The 21,477-nt window shown below is 39.3% G+C and overlaps 1 protein-coding gene across 4 annotated transcripts in view; it reads right to left on the minus strand.

Annotated features, from left to right (window-relative positions):
- The window catches only part of GPAT3 (glycerol-3-phosphate acyltransferase 3), a 78,537-nt gene that overhangs the window by 46,860 nt on the left and 10,200 nt on the right, over positions 1 to 21,477 (minus strand). For all 4 annotated transcript variants that reach the window (XM_049885832.1, XM_049885831.1, XM_049885830.1 and 1 more), the window contains exon 2: positions 17,365 to 17,431. Coding sequence is in view for 3 of the 4 variants with exons in the window: in XM_049885831.1 (XP_049741788.1) it covers positions 17,365 to 17,431 (67 nt within the window). In the remaining variant the exon portion in view is untranslated. The remainder of the gene's footprint in view (positions 1 to 17,364; positions 17,432 to 21,477) is intronic.

The following is a 21,477-nucleotide window of genomic DNA, read 5'->3' on the forward strand; positions in this document are numbered from 1 at the left end:
AAGGCTGGAGTGTTGATGTCAACAAATTCTCTGTGTAACAGCCCTGTATGGCCTAGGAAAAAGGTAGGTGGCTCATGGAGGCTTGCCAGTAGCCTATCGAGGACTAAATAAAGTAGTGCTACTTAGAGCTTCAGCTGTTCCAGACATGGTTACAATGGTGCAAAAAATACAGCAGGCTAAAGGGCAGTGGTACTCAGTGATGGATCTTGCAAATGCCTTTTTCTTGATCCCAATCTCAGTTTGTTTTCACATGGGAAGGATCCCAATACACTTTCACTGTATTACCACAGAGTTACTTGAATTTACCGGCTTACTGTCATAGTTTGGTTAGAAAAGACTTGGACTTGGTGCAGATCTCAAATGTAATGATACATTATATTAACAGTATTGTGTTAATATCAAGCATCAAAGAACAGACCATATGCACATGTGTGGGTGACATGGTCCAGAAGTAGGGAAGAGATATTTTGGGGGGCTCCTGGACCACAGGAGCCCAATTGAGCCCAATGTACTCCTGTGTCCCAAAAACCTGTCAGTAAAATCTTGAAAGGGCTAAGGTTGATTTGAATACAGAGGTGGCCCACGTAACAAACAGAGGCTGGTTAATAAGTCCATCAAAAATCCAGGGCCCCCAAAAGAGTAAAAAGAGAACCTACAGACTGGGAAAAAACTTTTGGCTGTGACATACCCGACAAAGGTCTAATATCTAAAACCTGTAACAAAGTCCAACACCTCTACAACAAAAAGATAATCCATTTAAAAAATGGGCAAAGGAATTTAACAGACACTTCACCAAAGAAGACATTCAGGAGGCTAACAGACATATAAGGAAATGCTCCTGATCACTAGCCATCAGAGAAATCAGAATCAAAACTACAATGAGATACCATCTCACCCCAACATTACTGGTGTGAATCAAAAAAAAGTTGGAGAGGTGGCAGGGAGATCAGAACTCTTATGCACTGCTGGTGGGGAGGTAAAACGAAACAACCACTTTGGAAAATGATATGGAGATTCCTTAAAAAGCTAGAAATAGAGATACCATATGATACAGCAATCTCACTCCTAGGAATATATCCTAGAGAAATAAGAGTCGTCACACAAATAGACATATGCACACTCATGTTCGGTGCAGCATAATTCATAATAGCAAAAAGATGGAAACAACCTAAGTGCCCATCAACAGATGAATAGATAAACAACTATGGTACATACACGCAATGGAATACTACACAACGGTAAGGAACAATGACGAATCCGTGAAACATCTAACCACATGGATGAATCTGGAAGGCATTATGCTGAGTGAAATAAGTCAATCCCAAAAGGACAAATACTGTATGAGACCACCATTATAATAACTCATGAAAAAGTTTACACACAGAAAGAAACAATCTTTCACAGTTACAACGAAGGAGAGAAGGTGAGGAAACAACGCTAACTAGATAGTAGATTAGTGGTAACTTTGGTGAAAAGTAAGACAGTACACAATACTGGCGAAGTTAGCACAACTTGACCAAGGTGAAGTCACAGAAGCTTCACAAACACATCCAAACTCCCTGATGGACTGAGTTACTGGGGTGAGGGCTGGGGATCATGGTCTCGGGGGACATCTAGCTCAATTGGCATAACACAGATTATAAAGAAAACGTTCTACATCTGACTTTGGTGAGCAGCATCTGGGATCTTAAAAGCCTGCAAGTGGCCATCTAAGATACATCTACTTGTCCCATCCCATCCAGAGCAAAGGAGAATGAAGAAAACCAGACACGAGGGAAAGATCAATCTAAAGGACTAATGGACCACAACTACCTCAACCTCAAAACCAGATTGAGTCCAGCACAACTAGATGATGCCTGGCTACCACCACCCTGCTCTGACAGGGATCACAATAGAGGGTCTCAGAGAGAGTGGGAGAAAAATGTACAACAAAATTCAAATTCACACACACAAAAAAAAAGACCAGACTTACTGGTCTGACAGAGACTGGAGAAACTCCAAGAGTGTGGCCCCCAGCCTCCTTTAACTCAGTACTGAAGTCACTTCCGAAGTTCATCCTTCAGCCAAAGATTAGACAGGTCCATAAAACAAACAATAACACACAGGAGGATCGCACTTTGTAGCTCAATCATGTATATGAGACTAAATGGGCATACCAGCCAAAAGCAGAGATGAGAAGGCAGGAAGTGACAAGAAAACTGGACTAATAGAAACAGGGAACCTGGAATGGAGAAGAGGAGAGTGTTGACGCATTGTGGGGTTGGCAGCCAATGTCACAAAACAATTTTTGTACTAATTGTTTAATGAGAAACTAATTTGCTCTGTAAACTTTCACCTAAAGCACAATAAAAATAATAATAATAAAAGCAGTTCTTAGAAGTAGAGAAAAAAGACACATGTACAGGTGAACAACAATATAAAGAATAAATAATTTCTCACCAGAAGATAAAGGAAAGACATCTTTGAAATGCTGAGAGAACCTTACAGGCCTGTCAACTTAGAATTTTATACCCAAGAAGAATATCCTTCAAAAATCAAGATAACGTAATAACATATTCAGACAAAGGCAGAAATAATTTATCTTCGGCATATCATTACTATAAAAAATATGGAAAGAAATTATTTATGCTGAAGAGAAACGATAACAAATGGAACCCAAGAGCTTTTTTTTTTAGTCCCTTCATGTTTTAGTTACACATTCTTATTTCTTTAAAAGATTAAGTATTTAAAGCAAAAACAAGAACAATGTATTGAAAAGTGTACAGCATATGTAGAAGTAAAGTATAAGACAAAAAGGGTGGGAGGGAGTACATGGAATTATACTATTATAAAATGCTTACACTGTGTATGAATTAAAAAAATGAATTAGAATACTATTATTTAGGAGAAAAATATGGTAACTCTAAAATATATATTGTAATCAGAGCCACTACTAAAAAAAACTTAAAAAGGTATAGCTTTTCTGGATAAAATTGTAAATAATATCCATTTGTACCCAAAAAGGCAGAAAAGGAGGAATAGAGGAACAAAGAACAAATGAGATAAATAGAAAACAAATACCAAGATGGAAAACTAAGACGTAACAATACTAATAATTACACCAAATGCAAATTGACTAAAGTGGTCCAGTTAAAAGGGAGAGATTTGTAGGCCACATTATAAAAAGCAAGACCTATGGTGGTTCCTCAAAAAGGAAAACATAGAATCACTATATGACCCAACAATTCCACTCCTAAATATATATCCTACAGAATTTAAAGCAGAGACTCAAACAGATACTTTCATACCAATGTTTATAGCAGCATTATTCACAATAGCCAAAAGGTGGAAAAAACTCAAGTGTCCATCAACAGATGAATGGATAAGCAAAATGTGGTGTGTACATACAATGGAATACTATTCAGCCATAGAAGAAACGCAGCTCTGATACATGCTACGACATGGATAAACCTTTGCTAAACGAAATAAGCCAGAAACAAAGAAAGAAATGTTGCATGATTCTGCTTATATGAGTTATCTGGAATAGGCAAATCCACAGAGACAGAAAGTAGAATAAAATTACTAGGGACTCAGGGGAAGGAAAAAATGGGGAGCTACTATTTAATAGGTATGAAGTTTATGCTTGGGATGATAAAAAAAAATTTTGGAAATAGTGGTGATGGTAACACAATATTATGAAAGTACTTAATGCTACTGAATTATACATTTAAAAATTATTAAAATGGTAAATTTTATGTTATGTATATTTTACCACAATAAAAAAATTTTTTTAAACCTATTATGCTATATGAAGTAAGCAAGAAAAAAAAAGAACAAATATTGTGATTCCACTTACATGTAATATCTCTAATAGATAAATTCAAATTAAGTTAGACGTTACCAGAGGCTAGGGGATGGAAGGAATGGGAAGTTATTGCTTAATAGGTATTGAGTTTTTGTTTGGAGTGATAAAAAATTTTGGAAATAGATAATGATCACAGTTGTACAACACTGTGAATATAATTAATGCCACTCATTGTACACTTAAAAATGATTAAAATAGCAAATTTTATGTTTTTTATATATATTTTACCACAATAAAATCTAAAAAAATCCAGGTACCTGCCCAAATGGTGAAATGCTTGGGAATAACTTGGCCAGGAGCCACCTGTGGCATTCCACAAGCAACCAAGAACAAGTTGCTGTCACTACCTACCCCCAAAACTAAGCAGAAGGCCAACATTTGGTTGTTCTATTTGGATTTTGGAGAAAGCATATTCTACATCTGGGAATATTGCGGGCTCCCATCCGTAAAACCACTCAGAAAAAAACTGTGTTCGAATGGGAACCAGACCAACAGCAGGCTGTGTCTGAATTACAGAAAGCAATCTCACTCTTCCTGCCTTTTGGCCCTAATGATCCACATTCAGACCTGATCTTGGAGGTGTCTGCCACACGTGCTTATGCAGACTGGAGCTTATGGCAAAAACCTGAGAACACCACCCTACGGCAACTGCTGATATTCTGGACTAGAAAGTTTCCAGATGCTGCAACACGATACACACCATTTGAAAGGCAATTAATTACTCACATGCCACTGGGCATTGATTGAGGTTCCCTCAATGACAGAAGGACATAAAATCAGCACAAGGCCTGAAATACCCATAATGTCTTGGGCGATGTCAAAGAAACACCCTGATAAGGAAGAAGGTGCCCAAAATAGTTCCATAATAAAATGGAAATGGTTCATACAAGAACAAGCTACTGGGGGAATGCAGGGAGGCACCCATCATATCCATGAGCAGGTAGATAGCCTCACGGTCCTACCCTGGAACCACCTGAGATGTTTCCAGAGCCCACTGCTACATGGGCAGTTCCCTATGAACAATTTTTTCGCTGACCAGCAGAAGGCTGCTTGATTCACAGATAGCAGTTACAGGGTACATGGACAACACCTGATGTGGAAAGCTGCAGCATTAAGACCAGCAGACAGAAAAACCCTGCTTGAAGAAGAACAGGTCAGCTCAATGGGCTGAACTGCATGCTGTCTTTGTAGCCATGATAGAAGAATTGGGCGATGGTGAGAGCCTACATGTTTGGGTTTTTACCTATTCATGGGCAGCGGCCAACAGCCTGGCTATCCGGTCAGGCAAATGAGTGTTGAGAAGATGTGGTAAAACTCATGGGAAATTGTGCACTACAGATTAGTAAGTAAACACAACTAAGCCCGTGCATAACTTGCTTACTGTAAGCCTGTGCGTACATTGCTTACTGGTTAATCCACCCCTGGAATGGATTGAGTTGGAAGCACTTGCTAGACTGGTCTTGCCACCAGCAATCTGAACTGGCACAGCAGCTGAACCTGATGTCCTTTCCAAAGGTGGAAAATTTGGGGTAAGAATAAATGACAAATGGAAGGAAGGAGAAATGATAGCTGAAGGTAAAGGAATGAATAAATGGTTATGCAGCAGGGGATATCTAGCATTATGCTGATACCTTGAGAGAGGCTCAGAGCAAAAGAATAATCTTATCTCAGTTAAATTTCATCAGAGACCAGAAAAAGTGAAGATGAGACAGCTTTTGGAGAACCTAACCAGATCAGATATACACCTGCAGTGACTGGTACCTGAGTAACCTCACCCTGAGGACACTTTGCCCTACTGAAGAACTAATTGTTAATGACTGTTTTGGACTGGCAAAATGACTGGAAAGGGGAAGTTATCTGCCGCGTTACGAAAGAAACAATGGCTAGAACTTCCCTACTCATCAATTAATAATGCAGTTATAAAACCATTAATCTGATCTGATCTTCTACCTTCTTTCCTGCCTAATCACTCCACCCTGCTTGGTCATTGTTGACCAGAGTTAAATACTAAGTCACTTGTTTTCAGAGGTTTAAGAACACTCAAGTCTCTAATTTGAGTGGCTCAAACAGTTAACACACTCACTGCTAACCCAAAGGTTGGAGATTCAAATCCACCCAGAGGCACCTTCAAAAGAAAGGTCTGACAACTTCAAAAAAATCACCCATTGGACTTCCAGCCCATATGGCACAATAGACAGAAGCACCAAGAGGTCCCTTTACAGCAAACACCCAAAAAACTAAGTAAAAGAGAGACAAGCATCATCCCTGGAACCTCAAGTGTCAAATGAAGTGATAAAGAATTCAGCCAACCACCGAATGGAATAAGAAACTGTCAGATGACAGAGAGCAAAGAGGGATACATGCAGAGGGCCTCAGCAGCTAGTGAAGCACGGATCTGCCATCCTGGACTCCTGATGGATCAGCAGACAGGGAGCACGGGAAAGCAGTTTTGAAGAACTCCCAGCGGGAGACAAAGCACCTGGTAACAAGCAATATGTGCTTTCCTAATCCCTCCACCTTCTTCCTCCCTCCTTTGGCCTCCTCTGCTTCCTGTCAGCAGCAGTCTCTTAGCCAGGAGGCAATGGCTTCAGCCTCAGACTGCTTAGATTTCCCCTGCCTACACTGGCCAGGCCCCTGAGCTGGTGTTGGCTCTTTCCATCTCTTTTGGTTTCTTCCATACCTCCTATCACCTCCCACTCCTTTCTCTGGAACACTTCTTCTTGAAAGGCTGTGAAGCCATGCTCGACTGGGAAACCACTTCCCTGGCCCCTGACACCACGCTGCTGGGATCCCTGGGGCTTTTTTTTTGCACTGTTTTGCTCTGTTCTGTTTTGTTTTGCTGTTTGTTTTCTTTTTTTTTATGCAGCTTGGGCATCCCTTCTAGCCAGGCTGCACTGCATGGCTTAGGAGCCACTCCCCCAATCTGTGCAACCATGTAGGTAGGATCCCTGCGGGAATTTCTTTTTTTCTTTCTTTTTTTTTTTTTTCTTTTCTCTCTTTTTCCCTTTCTGTATTTCTTCCTTTCTCAGTTCTTGCCTCTCTACACTTATCTTCTTTCCTGTCTCCTGAATGCTTGGTGCTGTGTGACATCTATACCCCTCTAGCCAGGCTATATACTGCACAGCCTGGGAGCCACTTCCCTCGTTTTAGCAGCCCCACCAATGGGACTCTGGGACTCCTGGGGGCTTTTCTTTTTTTCTTTTCCAAATTTTTATCTAGCTATTTTTTTTTCTTTCTCCTCCCCCTCCTTTTTTTCCTTTTTGTTTGTCCATTTCTCAGTTTCTCATCTCTCCACTCCAATGGCAAGCTCCCTTAACACACTTCTTTTTTTTTTTTTTTCCTTGCTTATTCATTTTTGGCTCAGATTTCTCTCCCTTCTCTCTCCTCTTTCCCAAACCCCTATTAGCTCCACACATTACAACCTCCCCCCTCTTTTCTGCCTATCTGCACTGTGCACTGAACATCACACCCTGGAGCAACACAGGCATGGCCTACTGGAACCTGCCCAGCACTGATTCCTGGCCCACCCTTTTGGCCCTAGTACATGCCAAAACAACCCATCCCAGCACCTTCCCTTCAGCTGGACCTGCCCAGCTGCACCATAGCTGATTGGTCCTGCCCATTGGACAAGGAGGTGAAAAGGATCGTGACTACAAATGAGCAAACAACAAAGAATGCATGGCCCACCTGCTCAGGCATAACCAAATAAAACAAAAAAGCAGGACAAAACATACCATCAAGAAATGAAGAAAATAACTACTGAATGTCCTGAAGACAGCAGACAATAACAAAACATATAAAAAAAACGGGACAGGATGGTTCCACTAGGCATCCAAAATAAAACACCAGATGACTTTCCAGTAGAAGAAAAGCACTAGAACTACTTGGCAGAGATTCAAATCTCTAATATTCAGAGCAATCCAAGAGTTGAAGCAAAAAGCAGACAGAAATGAGGAAAAAATAGACAAATTTATGGAAAAGGCAGACAAATCCATGGAAAATACAGACAAAAAAAAAATGGAACAATTCAGGAAAGTAATACACAAACAAAATGCCAAAATAAATTCACAACTAGAAATCATACAAAAACAACAACTAGAAATCCAAAAGATAAACAACAAGATTTCAGAAATGGACAGTGTCATAGAAGGGCTGAGGAGTAGGTTTGAAATGATGGAAGACAGAATCAGTGAAATTGAAGACAAACACTTGGCTACAACTCTGAAGAAAAAAATCAGAAAAAAGAATGAAGAAAAATGAAGAAACTCTGAGAATTACATGGGATACAATCAAAAGCAAAAATTTCCAAGTGATCAGAGTTCTAGAACAGGGAGAGAAAATGGATCAGTGAAGAACTGCTGGCAGGAAACTTCCCTAATATCATGAATGATGAAAAGCTGACCATCCAAGAAGCTCAATGAACCCCATACAGGATAGACCCCAAAAGAAAAACACCAAGGGGTATCATAATCACACTCGCTAAAACCAAAGACAAAGAAAAAATCCTGCGAGCAGCTCAAGAAAAACAAAAAGTCACATACGGAGGAGAAATGATAAGACTAAACTCTGATTATTTGGCAGAAACCATACAGGCGAGAAGGTGATGGGATGACATGCATAAAACCTTGAAAGAAAAAAAATGCCAACTAGGAATAATACACCCTTCAAAACTTTCATTCAAATATGATGAAATTAGGACATTTCCAGATAAACAGAAATTAAGGGAATATGTAAAAACCAAACCAAACTTACAAGAATTATTGAAGGTAGTACTTTAGCCTGAGAACAAACAACATCAGACCACAGCCTGAATCTAGGACGCAAGATTGTAGCAGCCAGATACCAACCTAGGAAATGAACTCTCAAGGGCTATCCAAAACCAAAAGAACTGCAACAGGGTACCAGAGAGGTTACTCTGTAAATGACAACAAATCAGAACAGTAAAAGAGGGAATAAATGGTATAGGTGTAGAACTTTCTAATGAAGAAGAAGGCAAGGCAATACCAAGTCATAATAGACTGGTTCAAACCTAGGAAGATAAGGGTAAATTTCAAGGTAACCACAAAGAAAGTTAACAAATCTACTCATCAAAATAAAGAAGAAAAACAATTTATGGATTTGGACAGAATACTTTCGTTTTTTGTTTTCATTGTATTAACCTGATGTTAAACCTCCATTAAATAAAGAAAAAAAAATCAGCCATTGAAAATTCTATGGAGCACAGTTCTTCTCTGATACACATGGGATCAACATGCATAAGGGTCAACTCCACAACATGGAAAGATATCTTAAGAGAAGTGGAATTGTGGGGTTATAGTGTAATCATAGAGTGCTATGAGTCGGAATCGACTCAATGGGTTTAGTGTAATTGTGAGGTCCTTAAACTTCATGTTGTTGTTAGGTGCCATTGAGTCGATTCCGAATCATTGCAGCTCCATGTAAGGGAGTAGAACTACCCCATAGGGTTTTCTTGGCTGTGATCTTTATGGAAGCAGACCACCAGGTCTTTGTCTCCAGGAACCACTGGATGGGCTCAAACCACCAGCCTTTCAGTTGGCAATCACTTAACCATTTACACCAACAGGGCTCCTTTCAACTTCACTAGGTCGGTATTGTCAAACTGCTCTCCAAAATGGTTGAACTAAGTTTTCATTATATTGCACTTAAGAGAAATACAGATGACTGATCTGATGGTTTTCCAGCAAAAAAAAAAAAAAAACATAATAAACACAACAATCTTATTCTCATATCGGAATATTGCCCTCTACAAAGCTACGTTCAGATGTGAGAATAAAAGTGCATGGTATCCTACTGAGTTCTCTCAGAATCATCTGCTACTAAGCAATTTTTGTTTCAAGAACAAAAATTCTACTTCTATCCCTCATAAAACTTCCATATTTCCAATTAATGTAGTATTAAAAAATTTAATAATTAAACATGTATTTGTGGACTTTGACTGAATTTCGATTCAAACAAATCAATTGTAAACATTTTGAGACTCAAAGAGAAATTTAAATACGGGCTATCTATTAGATGGTATTAAGAAATTGTTACATTTGTTAAAGGGATAATAGCATTATGGTTATAAAAAAATCCTTTTTTAATGCATGAAAAGACTTGAAATTTTGTATTTGCATCAAAATAGCAAAAAATGGGAAAGGTCTAGTGGCACTGCAAACCTTCCGATGCACTTCCTCTGGTGTCTATTGTAGGCAAGCAGTCAACCAGAAGGCGAGTGTGGAGAGAGGGAAGTCATGGAGGATCCCAAATCCCAGAGGAAAGAGTCAGCCAACGGGAGGCACAATGCTTATTTATTACTGAAAACATTCTTAAATATTTACTATCCTATGATTGCTCTTACATAAACTTGTATTGTCTTCAAAAAATAACAAAAATAAAAATTAAAAAGTAAAAAGGGAGACGTGATAAATGAATTGAGTGTGGCAAAATCTTGAAAAATGTTGAACCTGGCTAAGTGGGAACTAGTTATATTATTTTCTCTACATATGTGTATGTCTGAAAATTATCATCAACATCAATATAACATTCATCAGTAAGGACAGACTAACAAAAGCAGGAAAATGCCTGGCAGAGCAAATGGTTAATGCACTAGCCTGCTAACCAAAAGGTTGGAGGTTCAAGTCCACCCAGAGGCACCTCAGAAGAAAGACCTGGCAATCTACTTCCAAAAAATCAGCACAGTCCTACTCTGATACACATGGGTCACCATGAGTGAGAATCAACCTGAAGGCAGTTGGTTTAATAAAAGTAGGTAGGCATTTGGCCACGACAAAGAAAAACGCAACCTATAATCCTTCTGAGCCCATAACTGGATTATTTTAATCTCCACAAGTAGCCAGACAAGTCCCAGTATTTTGTCAATAAGATAACTCCATTAAATGCACTATACTCCATCTCCTGAGGGCAGTAGACACCGATTTACATTAAGAGTTTATACCAAGATGACAATACTAAATCAACTTAGCTGACTTAAACAGACTATCGAAAACACCCTGCCCAAGACAAAATGAGTATGGAAAAACAATTTTCTTCAAGTTTGTGTCACAAAGTACTATCCCAGATTTTCCATGAATTCAATAAATCAGGTTAATGCTGATATAATCAATACGCACAAGTATCAATGCAGTTATTCGAATGGCTTGCAGAAAGAATTTCAAAAGCAAAAGTAGAGGAAAATGCTAGGCAATCTGAATTTTTTCTGAATAACTGTAACGTAGGAAACTTCACCTTAGCATTTTTTCCTTTTTACATGTTTGGGGTAGGGAAGGGAACAGGGGTGAAGAGGTTAAGAGATACAGGCAGAAGAGAAATATAGCAGGGCTAAATTAACAGTAGGCCACCTAACCCAAAATCTTCATGGGTGGTGCCTGCTAAGTTGGGGAGCAAGAAGGACTTGTGTGGGCTGCGTTCATTTCCTATTGTCAGTGATGCTGAGTCAGGCCAGCAACAGGTGTATAACGGCCTGAGGGAACAGTGCTGACATGACTGAGCCAGAACCCCTATGTATTTGTTTTGTTTGTGAGTCACTCTCAGCTCAAGGGTAAATGCAGGCCTTTATTCATCTGGTTACATGAGCCCTGGTGGCGCAGTGGTTAAGCGCTCAGCTGCTAACTAACGTGTCAGGGATTTGAATCCGCCAGCTGATCTGCGGGAAGAAGATGTGGCAGTCTGCTTCCATAAAGATTTACAGCCTTGGAAACCCTATGGGGCAGTTCTACTCTGTCCCACAGGGTAGCTATGAGTCAGAATCAACTCGATGACAGTGGGTTTGGTTTTGGTATTCATATTGCCTAGGATCATGATACAATATTAGTGGAATTAATCTTGAGTCACAAAAATTACAAGATTAAAATTTAAATAATTACTAGTTGATTCAACCCAGATAAGTATAACAAGGAAGGAAGACTCATTAACAACCTGCGTTATGCAGATGACACAACCTTGCTTGCTGACAGTGAAGAGGATTTGAAGCACTTACTAATGAAGATCAAAGACCACAGCCTTCAGTCTGGATTGCACCTCAACATAAGGAAAACAAAAATCCTCACAACTGGACCAGTGAGCGACATCATGATAAACGGAGAAAAGATTGAAGTTGTCAAGGATTTCATTTTACTTGGATCCACAATCAACAGCCATGGAATCAACAGTCAAGAAATCAAACGATGCATTGCATTGGATAAACCTGCTGCAAAGGACCTCTTTAAAGTTTTGAAAAGCAAAGATGTCACCTTGAAGACTAAGGTGTGCCTGATCCAAGCCATGGTATTTTCAATCGTATCATATGCGTGTGAAAGCTGGACAATGAATAAGGAAGACGGAAGAACTGACGCCTTTGAATTGTGGTGTTGGCAAAGAATATTGAATATACCACGGACTGCCAAAAGAACGAACAAGTCTGTCTTAGAAGAAGTACAACCGGAATGGTCCTTAGAAGCAAGGATGGCGAGACTGCGTCTTACATACTTAGGACATGTTGTCAGGAGGGACCAGTCCCTGGAGAAGGACACCATGCTTGGCAGAGTGCAGGGTCAGCAGAGGAAGACCCTCAACGAGGTGGATTGACACAGTGGCTGCAACAATGAGCTCAAGCATAGCAACGATTGTAAGGATGGCTCAGGACCGGGCGGTGTTTTGTTCTGTTGTACATAGGGTCGCTATGAGTCAGAACCGACTCGACAGCACCTAAGAGCAACAACAAGTATAACAACTCCTGGAAATAAGCCCAGTACCCAAAAAAGCGAGACAGGTAGCTCGTAGTAGTCAAATAGCCCCTTGTACCGCTTACCATAGGTAAAATAAAGGTCCCAGGGTCTGAGAAGATGTATTTGCCCTGTGGCTAGAATGGTGACAGAACAGTGGATACAAAAAAGCAAAGCAAAGCAGTCTTTTCTTGTATTAGCCTTCTAATGCTGTGCCCCAAGCACATTAGCTCTGGGAAGAAAGACTAGGGTAGGGGGCTAACTATATTCTCCACTTAAAGTTCAGTGCTGAGTACAATGAGTCCCTGGGTGGTGCAAACGATTAATGCGCTCAGCTGCTAAGGGAAAGATTAGAGGGTCAAGTCCACCCAGAGGCACCTCAGAACAAAGACCTGGCAATCTACTGCCAAAAAAAATCAGCCATTGAAAATTCTAAGGAGCACACTTCTGCTCTGACACACATGGGGTCACCATGAGCTGGCATTGACCCTACAGCAACTGGTGGTTTGGTTATAACACAGTTACCTGATGAGGGAAAGATTTATTTGCATCTTTGTGTCATCAATAAGGAAAAATCCTTAAACCTAGCAGAAGAAGGTGCAACCATTAGACTTCTTAAAGAGATTCTACTTATAATCATATACAAAGCTCAATAAATTAGGTAGTTTATTACTAAAAGACATAGCTGGTTAAGGTTAAAGATAGAAAAGGATTATTTAACCATAAAGATAATTTTTCCCTGGGTTCAGTTTTTCAGTTGGCTTATTCAGTAAAAACACATAAGAAATATAATGCAATAAGTGGCATAAATGGCGAAGGAGGCTTGGAATGTGTTTCAAAAAATGTGTTTCACTAAATACAAAAAGGAGAGGAGTGAATTTTTCTGTGCAAAAAAAAATTAAAGGTAACTTTTCCCAGTTTAGCTAATCTCTTCCTCTCAGCTCCCCAAACCCATTATCAAAATGGCATCATTTATCAATTCATCAAAAAAGTACCAGCATTTTTAGGGCCACTGGCCTGTCTGTGACCCTTGCCTAAACTTTGACTGGCTCAGTAGTGATTTGTGCTATCATTGGTTGCAGTACAAAGACACGATGCTCTGGAGGCAAACATTGCACCAGCCAAGCATACAAGTGCTCAGTGAAGAATTTCATCACCCTTTGCCCGTCTGTCTAGGATTGTGACACTTCCTCTCTGATGACTCCAAACACCAGGATGTATCAACAGGGCACACACCCTTTAAGTCCTGGCCACCCAAGCATGGAGTCAGGATGGAAACAAAGGCACATACCATGCACAGTTATGGGAATACCGGAAATGAAATCAGCCTTAGATTAGAACCTAAATTAGATCATGCATTGTCTTTTGCTTATGCACCAATTTTAGCATTTATCACAGTGGCCTGTCGGATGCCTGTCTCCCCATAGGGATCATGCCTTAATCATCTGTGGATTCCATGCCAAAGTTACATGTATGGGATGTTCAATAACCATGACAGTTTCCAATTTCACAGGTTAAAAAATAAGAGTAATGTTATGGATTGAATTGTGTCCTACAAAAGTATATGCTGAAGTCCTAACCCCACGTACTTGTGAATGTGATGTTGTTTAGTAGTAGCATCTTTGAAGATGTCATCACTTACGTTAACATGAGGTCATACTGGAGCAGCCAAACCAAAAAAACCCATTGCCATTAAGTTGATTCCAACTCACAGCAACCCTATAGGACAGAGTAGAACTGTCCCATAGGGCTTTCAAGGCTGTAAAAGTTTAATTTATGAAAGCAGACTGCCACATCTTTCTCCTGCAGAGTGGCTAATGAGTTCGAACTGCCAACCTTTCAGTCAGCGCCAAGCATTTAACCACTGCACCACCAGGGCTCCTTATCCTGGAGTAGAATAAGTCCTAATCCTATGTGAATGGCATCCTTATAAGAGGAGAGGAAGGCAGAGAGAGACTCAGGGAAGACAGCTATGTGAAGACAGACGCAGAGATTGATATGCTCTACAAACCAAGGAACATCAAAGATCGCCAGCAGTCAGCAGAAGCTAGGAGTAGAGTATGCAACAGATTCTCCCTCAAAGCCCTTAGAAAGAATCGATGAGGCCATATACCAGTTTCAGACTCCTAGCCTCCAGAACTGTGAAACAATAAATTACTGTTCTTATATGCCACCCAATTTGTGGTACTTTGTATGGCAGCCCTAGGAAGCAAATACAAACAGCCACGCTAAATGAAATATGACAAACACCATAGGCATCAGCCTGATTCTAACCCATTAAAATTTATATCTTCTCCTTCTGTTTACTCACACTGTCTTCTGGAAGTACCATGGAAAAGACAAAGACCAAAATAGAAAAGGAAGATGCATGACCAAAAAAACAAACAAACGTTAAGGGATACTGAGTTTGTTTGGGGTTAGAAACTGACTTTCTGTTTGGGTGATGAAAAGCTTTCAGAAATAGATAATCATAATGACTGCACAACATGGACAATGTAATTAATGTCGCTGAATTGTACACTTAAAAATGGTTAAGATGGCGAAAATATTTTGTTATATATGTTTTACCACAATAAATTTTTTAAAAATGTCAAGCAAACAAATCCAACAGGTGAAGGCAGTCATAAAATCCTCATTTCCCTCCACCAGACTGAGTCCAGCACAACTAGATGGTACCCAGCAACCACCACCAACTGCTCTGACAGGGATCACAACAGAGGGTCCTGGATAGAGCTGGAGAAAAATGCAGAACAAAATTCTAACTTACAAAAATAAAAAATAAAAAAAGATGTTTAAAGACCAGATTTACTGGTCTGATAGAGATTGGAGAAACCCTGAGAGTATGGCCCCCGGATGCCTTTTTAGTTCGTAATGAAGTCACTCCTGTGGTTCACCCTTCAGCCAAAGATTAGACAGGCCCATTCAACAAGACAAGACAAAACAGGCACACCAGCCCAGGGACGGGGACAGGGAAGCTGGTCATAGGGAACCCAAGTTCAAGAAGGGGAGGGTGTTGACATGTTGTGGGTTTGGCAACCAATGTCACAAAACAATATGTGTACTAATTGTTTAATGAGAAGGTAGTTTGTTCTGTAAACCTTCATTTAAAGTATAATAAAAAAAGAAAAAGAAAAAAAAAATCCTCATTTCCATCTAGGCTAAAAGAAATTGGACACCCTCATCTAGTTAGTTTTTAATCCTCTTAACCTACCAAACTGGAATACCCTGTGTCTTTTTAAATTCATAGCCCAAGCTATGAACCATCGCCACTCCAATCTATGGGGCCTCATAGAATTTCACCCAAGATCACTGAAGACAACTCAACTTCTCACCAAGCACAACAGAAAACCAGCAACATAGCACATATGTTAAAAAAATGAACCCAGAAAATTAAAAATTAGATCTGGTATATCTGAGGAAACCCTGGTGGCACGGTGAAGTGCTATATCTGCTAACCAAAGGGTTGGCAGTTCAAATCCGCCAGGTGCTCCTTGGAAACTCTATGGGGCAGTTCTACTCTGTCCTATAGGGTTGCTATGAGTGGAAATTGACTTGACAGCAGTGGGTTTGGGTATATCTGAGAGAAGGTATATGACAATGAAAAGAGGGTCAAATACAGCCAGAAAAACCCAATCTTGGTAAAAATGATATTTATAATACTTTGTTGTTTAATTTTATAGCATGAAACTGTACACGTTGAATACAACAACATATTACACAAAAATGCTCAAATGTTTTCACTCAACTGAGTGAATACTATTTTCACTTAACATTATCTTGATCTTTGTTATTTCCAAAACTCACTATAATGTATAATTTCTACAACTCCTTTTAGACAAGTCACCTGATAATAAATTCCTTCTAGTAGAGTAGTTAACATTTTGGTCCTTTTTATCCTAAATCAGATGGGCACAAAATTTTTCTACATTATTTTTGAGAAACATAAAGATTTAGTCTTTCAATGGTCTAAAAATTAAATCTAGTTCTTCCTTATTAGATAGCTATCACTCCCACAGAATTTTACTCCCCTAAATTTTTTTTTTTTTTTAATGACTCCAGTATCTTAAACAATTCTTAAAACTCTTATCCCAAGTGGAAAGACTTATTTAGACATAAACAGAGGCGGGGATTGATTAGCTCAGTGGATTTGTTAGCTCACTTCTACCAGAAGCTAACTTGTATCATATAGGAAAAAGGGTACCATGGTCAAATGGGTTTAGGAAACATTAAGTTGAATAAAATTAAGAGATTTCTTCATTGCAGGGTTTTTCCCAGCCTTTATTACTACGTAATAAGACTCTCCAAAAGGAAGGTGCAGTGTGTGGCAATTCCCAAGCTTATTTCACTGGGGAGTTATTTTTTTACTTCATATATTACCAATTCGCATTCAGCAGGAAAAAGTTTTTTGAGGCACACAGTTTGAGAACAAGTTAGAATAAGGTGTTAATGAAACTTCAATAGTAAGTTTTAAGTTCCAGGTGATCCAATTAGCCTTATTATTTTTTTTTTAATCCTTAACCACCTCTTTAAAACCATGGACAGCCATCTATAAATGCATGCCCTCAGTAAGAAAACAATACCTCTAAAAACACATAGATGAATTAGCACATAGTACAACCTTTACAAGAAAATGTCAATAAAATGAAGGCAATTGCTATTTTGCACAAAAGGAAGACTCATGAATGATCCAAAGCCTATAGAACATATTGCTCTCTGCATATTTTGAGTTTAAATTGGTTATATACAATTCTAGCCAACCTAAATATCTTAACAATTACAATGAAACGGAAGGCTTACCGACAGGAGCTGAGTTTTTAAGAACCGACTCCTTTGGGACTCCTTTTTCTATTCGTAACGCGGCCCACTGTTCAAAAACAAGAAGTATTCATTTAAACTGTTGACAGACACAATTTAAAACACTTAAGCTATGCTTATCAGATGTGAAATTAAACAGTATACCGAGATGCTATCCGAGTTAAAGAGAAACTTCAGTCAATCTCTGATGTAGCAGTATCCCAAGTCTCAAGTAAACCGACCAAAACCAAACCAGTTGCTGGTCGATTCCCACTCAGCAACCTCTACAAGACAGAGTAGAACTGTCCCATAGGGTTTCCGAGAACGGGCTGATGTATTCGAACCACCAACCTTTTGGTTATCAGCTGAGTTCTTAACCACTATGCCATCAAGTCTCAAGTATACTTATTGGTATGCTCTAATAAAATGAGGAAACCATCATTTTTATTGTATTTAAACCCACTGCAGATCCATGAGTGGCACAGTTTGCATTAGACTACTAACCTAAAGGTTGGCGGTTTGAACCCACCCAGCGGTGCCATAGAAAAAAAGGCCTAACTCTCTACTTCCATAAAGATTACAGCCAAAAAAACTCTATGGAGCAGTTCGACTGTGTCACACATTGGCATCATGAGTTGGAATTGAGTCAATGGCAGCAAGTTTGTTTTTTTTTTTTTTTTAAACCACTCACACACACCTGGTGCCCTAATAAATCAACTCCTTGACAAGGCCATAAAACATGGTGCTCAAGAGCACAGGCTATGGAGTCAAGGCTGTCTTGGTTTAAAGTTACTTAATCCCTCTAGGCCTCAGTTTTCTTATCTGTAAGATGAGGATATTTCCTATCTCATAGGGTTGCTGTGAAGATTAAATGAGATAACCCATGTAAAGACCTAAACACAGAGCCCACAGAAAAGTAACTATTGTTTTCATAGCAAATTAGGCACTCAAGTAAAACACACTCAAAGAGGCCTAACTGCCTGCACCAGAAATAAGCTTGCAGAAAGAGGCAGCATGAGACTTGGAAAGCTGGAAAGGAATCTGTGAAATCACTAAGAGCATCTGTCTACCTGGTCACTTACCTGTTAAGATGCTTATCACAAACGTTATGACCATGAGGATCCACAGGTCTGATAAAATTTGAGAACTCAAAAAAATCAATGCCCGTTTTCCTTTGAATGTACAAAGGAGTGGAAAGAAATAACACCAAGATGTGTTTTGTTGTTTTTGTTTTTCTTCTTTATATACTTTTACATGTTCAAAATTATTTATCACTAACCTCATAGTTCAAACACTATAAGTGAACTTTTTAATTCAGCACACCAGAAAATCCCAATGGCAATTTTCCTAGTTTAGAAAAGGAGCAATTAAAATGTTATTTAGAAGATTACAATTCTAGAAGCCAAGAATGTCTAAATTCCCTGACCTGAGTGGGGTGGAGGGGAGAGCAATATAAGAGGCTTCGTAATAATCATAATTAGGACTTAAGCACCCTTGAAGGGGCAAAAAGATGGAATTTATTAATATGTCAAGTAGAAAATCTTCAATCATCAGTAGGGCTCAAAAGGAGTTAAACAGAGAGGTAAAAAAATAAAATTAAACAAGTAAGAAAACAACTGATCAAGAATAAACACTGTAAACACGCTCCTGACAGCGAAGGCATCAGGCATCATCCGATCCATCAGGACTCCTGCACAACAACTGAAAGAGCCAAGTAGGAACATGCAGTTTGCACTTAGAGAACAGCCTATAAATAGAGGTCTAATCTTCTGGGCTTCAAGTGGCAAGTCACTAACAATAGTTAAGACTCAGGCTTAACCTTGTGGCATCCTTTTATCTTCCTTGCTGATATGGTGCAAGAGTTCTCAAACTGGGCACTTACACCTCCCATCTTTTCTCAATTGAGGTAAAAGCTTTACGTCCATAATTTTCTACTTAAGGCTTTGGCATCTATTATCATTTGCAGATAGACCAAAGATACAATCAAAAGTTTGTAAACAACCAATCATTGTTAATCTCAGCACTCAACTTTTTTGTATTGTGTAGCCCTGGTGGTGCAATGGTTAAGAACTTGGCTGCTAACCAAAAGGTCGGCAGTTCAAATTTACCAGCTGCTCCTTGGGAACCCTATGGAGCAGTTCTATTCTGTCCTATAGGGTCATTATGTATTGGAATCGACTTGACAGCAAAGGGTTTTGGGCATGTGATTTTATATTTTATACGAATGGAAAATATCTTAGGCCAGGACAGTTACTCCTTATTCATGTGATGAAAAACACTAGTATCCTGTGGCATTCCTCAAATAGCATGATGTTCTACTCCAAAAAGCTCCTTGTTCTGCTACCATACAAGTTTCAGAACCTACAACCTCTTCCAAAATGGTAACTCCAAAGGTCTGCCCTACAAAATGCTGTTATGTTATTCAAGATTAGCAAAGCTCAAGGTTGGAGGAAAAGCCATTTAATATCAAAGGGAATTTGCACTGGAAAATCATTTTCCTACTTCGGCCTACTCTCCATTGAGAGTGAAAAGGTGCCTACACTTTGCAGCCAGAGAAATGCACATTTGATTTGCAGTTCTGCCACTTCCTAACTGTAATCACCTCAGACAAATGATATTAACTCTAGAGAGCTCAGTCTCATCATCTCTAAAACGGGGAAAATGCCATCAGGGTGTGGTGAAGATTAAAGGAGATAATACATCTGGTGCCCAAAGCAGAAAAATGTTGGCTTCCTCCTCCCTCCTCCCAGTCCACACTTTATTAAAATGATCAGTTATTTCCAGACTGTTTGTGCATGTCTCAATAAAGAGGTATTTCTCTTTTAGCTGACCAGGAAAACCCAAATGCAAAGGTAAAATCTCTTCCAGAGGTCCTGAATCTCTTCCAGAGGTATCTGAGAACACATCTGTCCTAAGGCACCACAGAAAGATGCAATTTTGTCTACAAGATGGTTCTGAAATACGAAAGTGGCATCTAAGAATCCCCACTACCGCTCACCATCTTACTCCCTCAAGAAAAGTTGGAAGACACTTTTCAGTAAGGTTCTCATTCCAATTAATTTCAAAATCCTTTTGGAAGAAAAAAGGTAATTTTTTCTTTTTTATGTTTGTCAAACAGGAACATGGATTAATGCTCTTCCTAATCACGAAAGTTAATTACAGAGTTAATCATGGAGCTGAGGGTGGGGAAAGACTGGCATTGGTTGGCCTAAGGTTTATGATTGTTGTTGTTGTTGTTGTTAGTTGCCATCATGGTGACCTTAAATATAACAGAACAAAAGTTGCCCAGTCCTGCTCCACCTTCACAATCGCTGATATGCTTGAGTCCATTATTGTGGCCACTGCGTACTGAGTGCCTTCCAACCTAGGGGCTCATCTTCTAGCACTATATCGGACAATATAGGGTTTTCACTGACTAATTTTCTGGAGTAGATTGCCAGGCCTTTCTTCCTAGTCTGTCTTATTCCAGAAGCTCCACTGAAATCTGTCCACCATGGGTGACCCTCTAGCATTTCAAATACCAGTGGCATAGCTTCCAGCATCACAGCAACATGCAAGTCAATACAGTATGAAAAACTGACAGATGGGTGGTAGAGGTTTATGATTAGAGAGAAATAATCAGGAGAGAATATGGGATTCACCACGATTCACCAAATGAAATGGTGTCAAGTCTGATATTTAAAACTTAGGCAAAAAGCTTGCAGAAATGTGAAGTTGTCACTTAGACAATCACAACTCCCAGTTTTTAAACTAAAAGATTATTTAAGAATTGACTAAAAAGAAGGGAAAGGGAGGAGTCAAGTGTATAAAATTATAGAAAAACTCAAATTTTTAGCCCTACTCAAATAACAGCTGGCCACCATCCATAGCAAAATAAAATTTTCTAGGCAAAGGCTGTCATCTTGATAAATTTAAGAACTCAGGCTCTAAATTCAAATTAAAATCCTAGTTCTACCACCTACAGCTGTCTGCCACTGCCCAGACAAATTGTCTACCTCTTTGAATCTCAATTCCCCAAATCAATGGGGGCAATAACAGGCCCTCCTGCAGAGAGTTGTTATGGAGTTCAATTACATGAAAAGCATGTTATACCGTAGTCTGGCACATTAGAAGCAA

The sequence above is a fragment of the Elephas maximus genome, chromosome 5, assembly GCF_024166365.1.
Source record: "Elephas maximus indicus isolate mEleMax1 chromosome 5, mEleMax1 primary haplotype, whole genome shotgun sequence".
NCBI lineage: Eukaryota > Metazoa > Chordata > Mammalia > Proboscidea > Elephantidae > Elephas > Elephas maximus.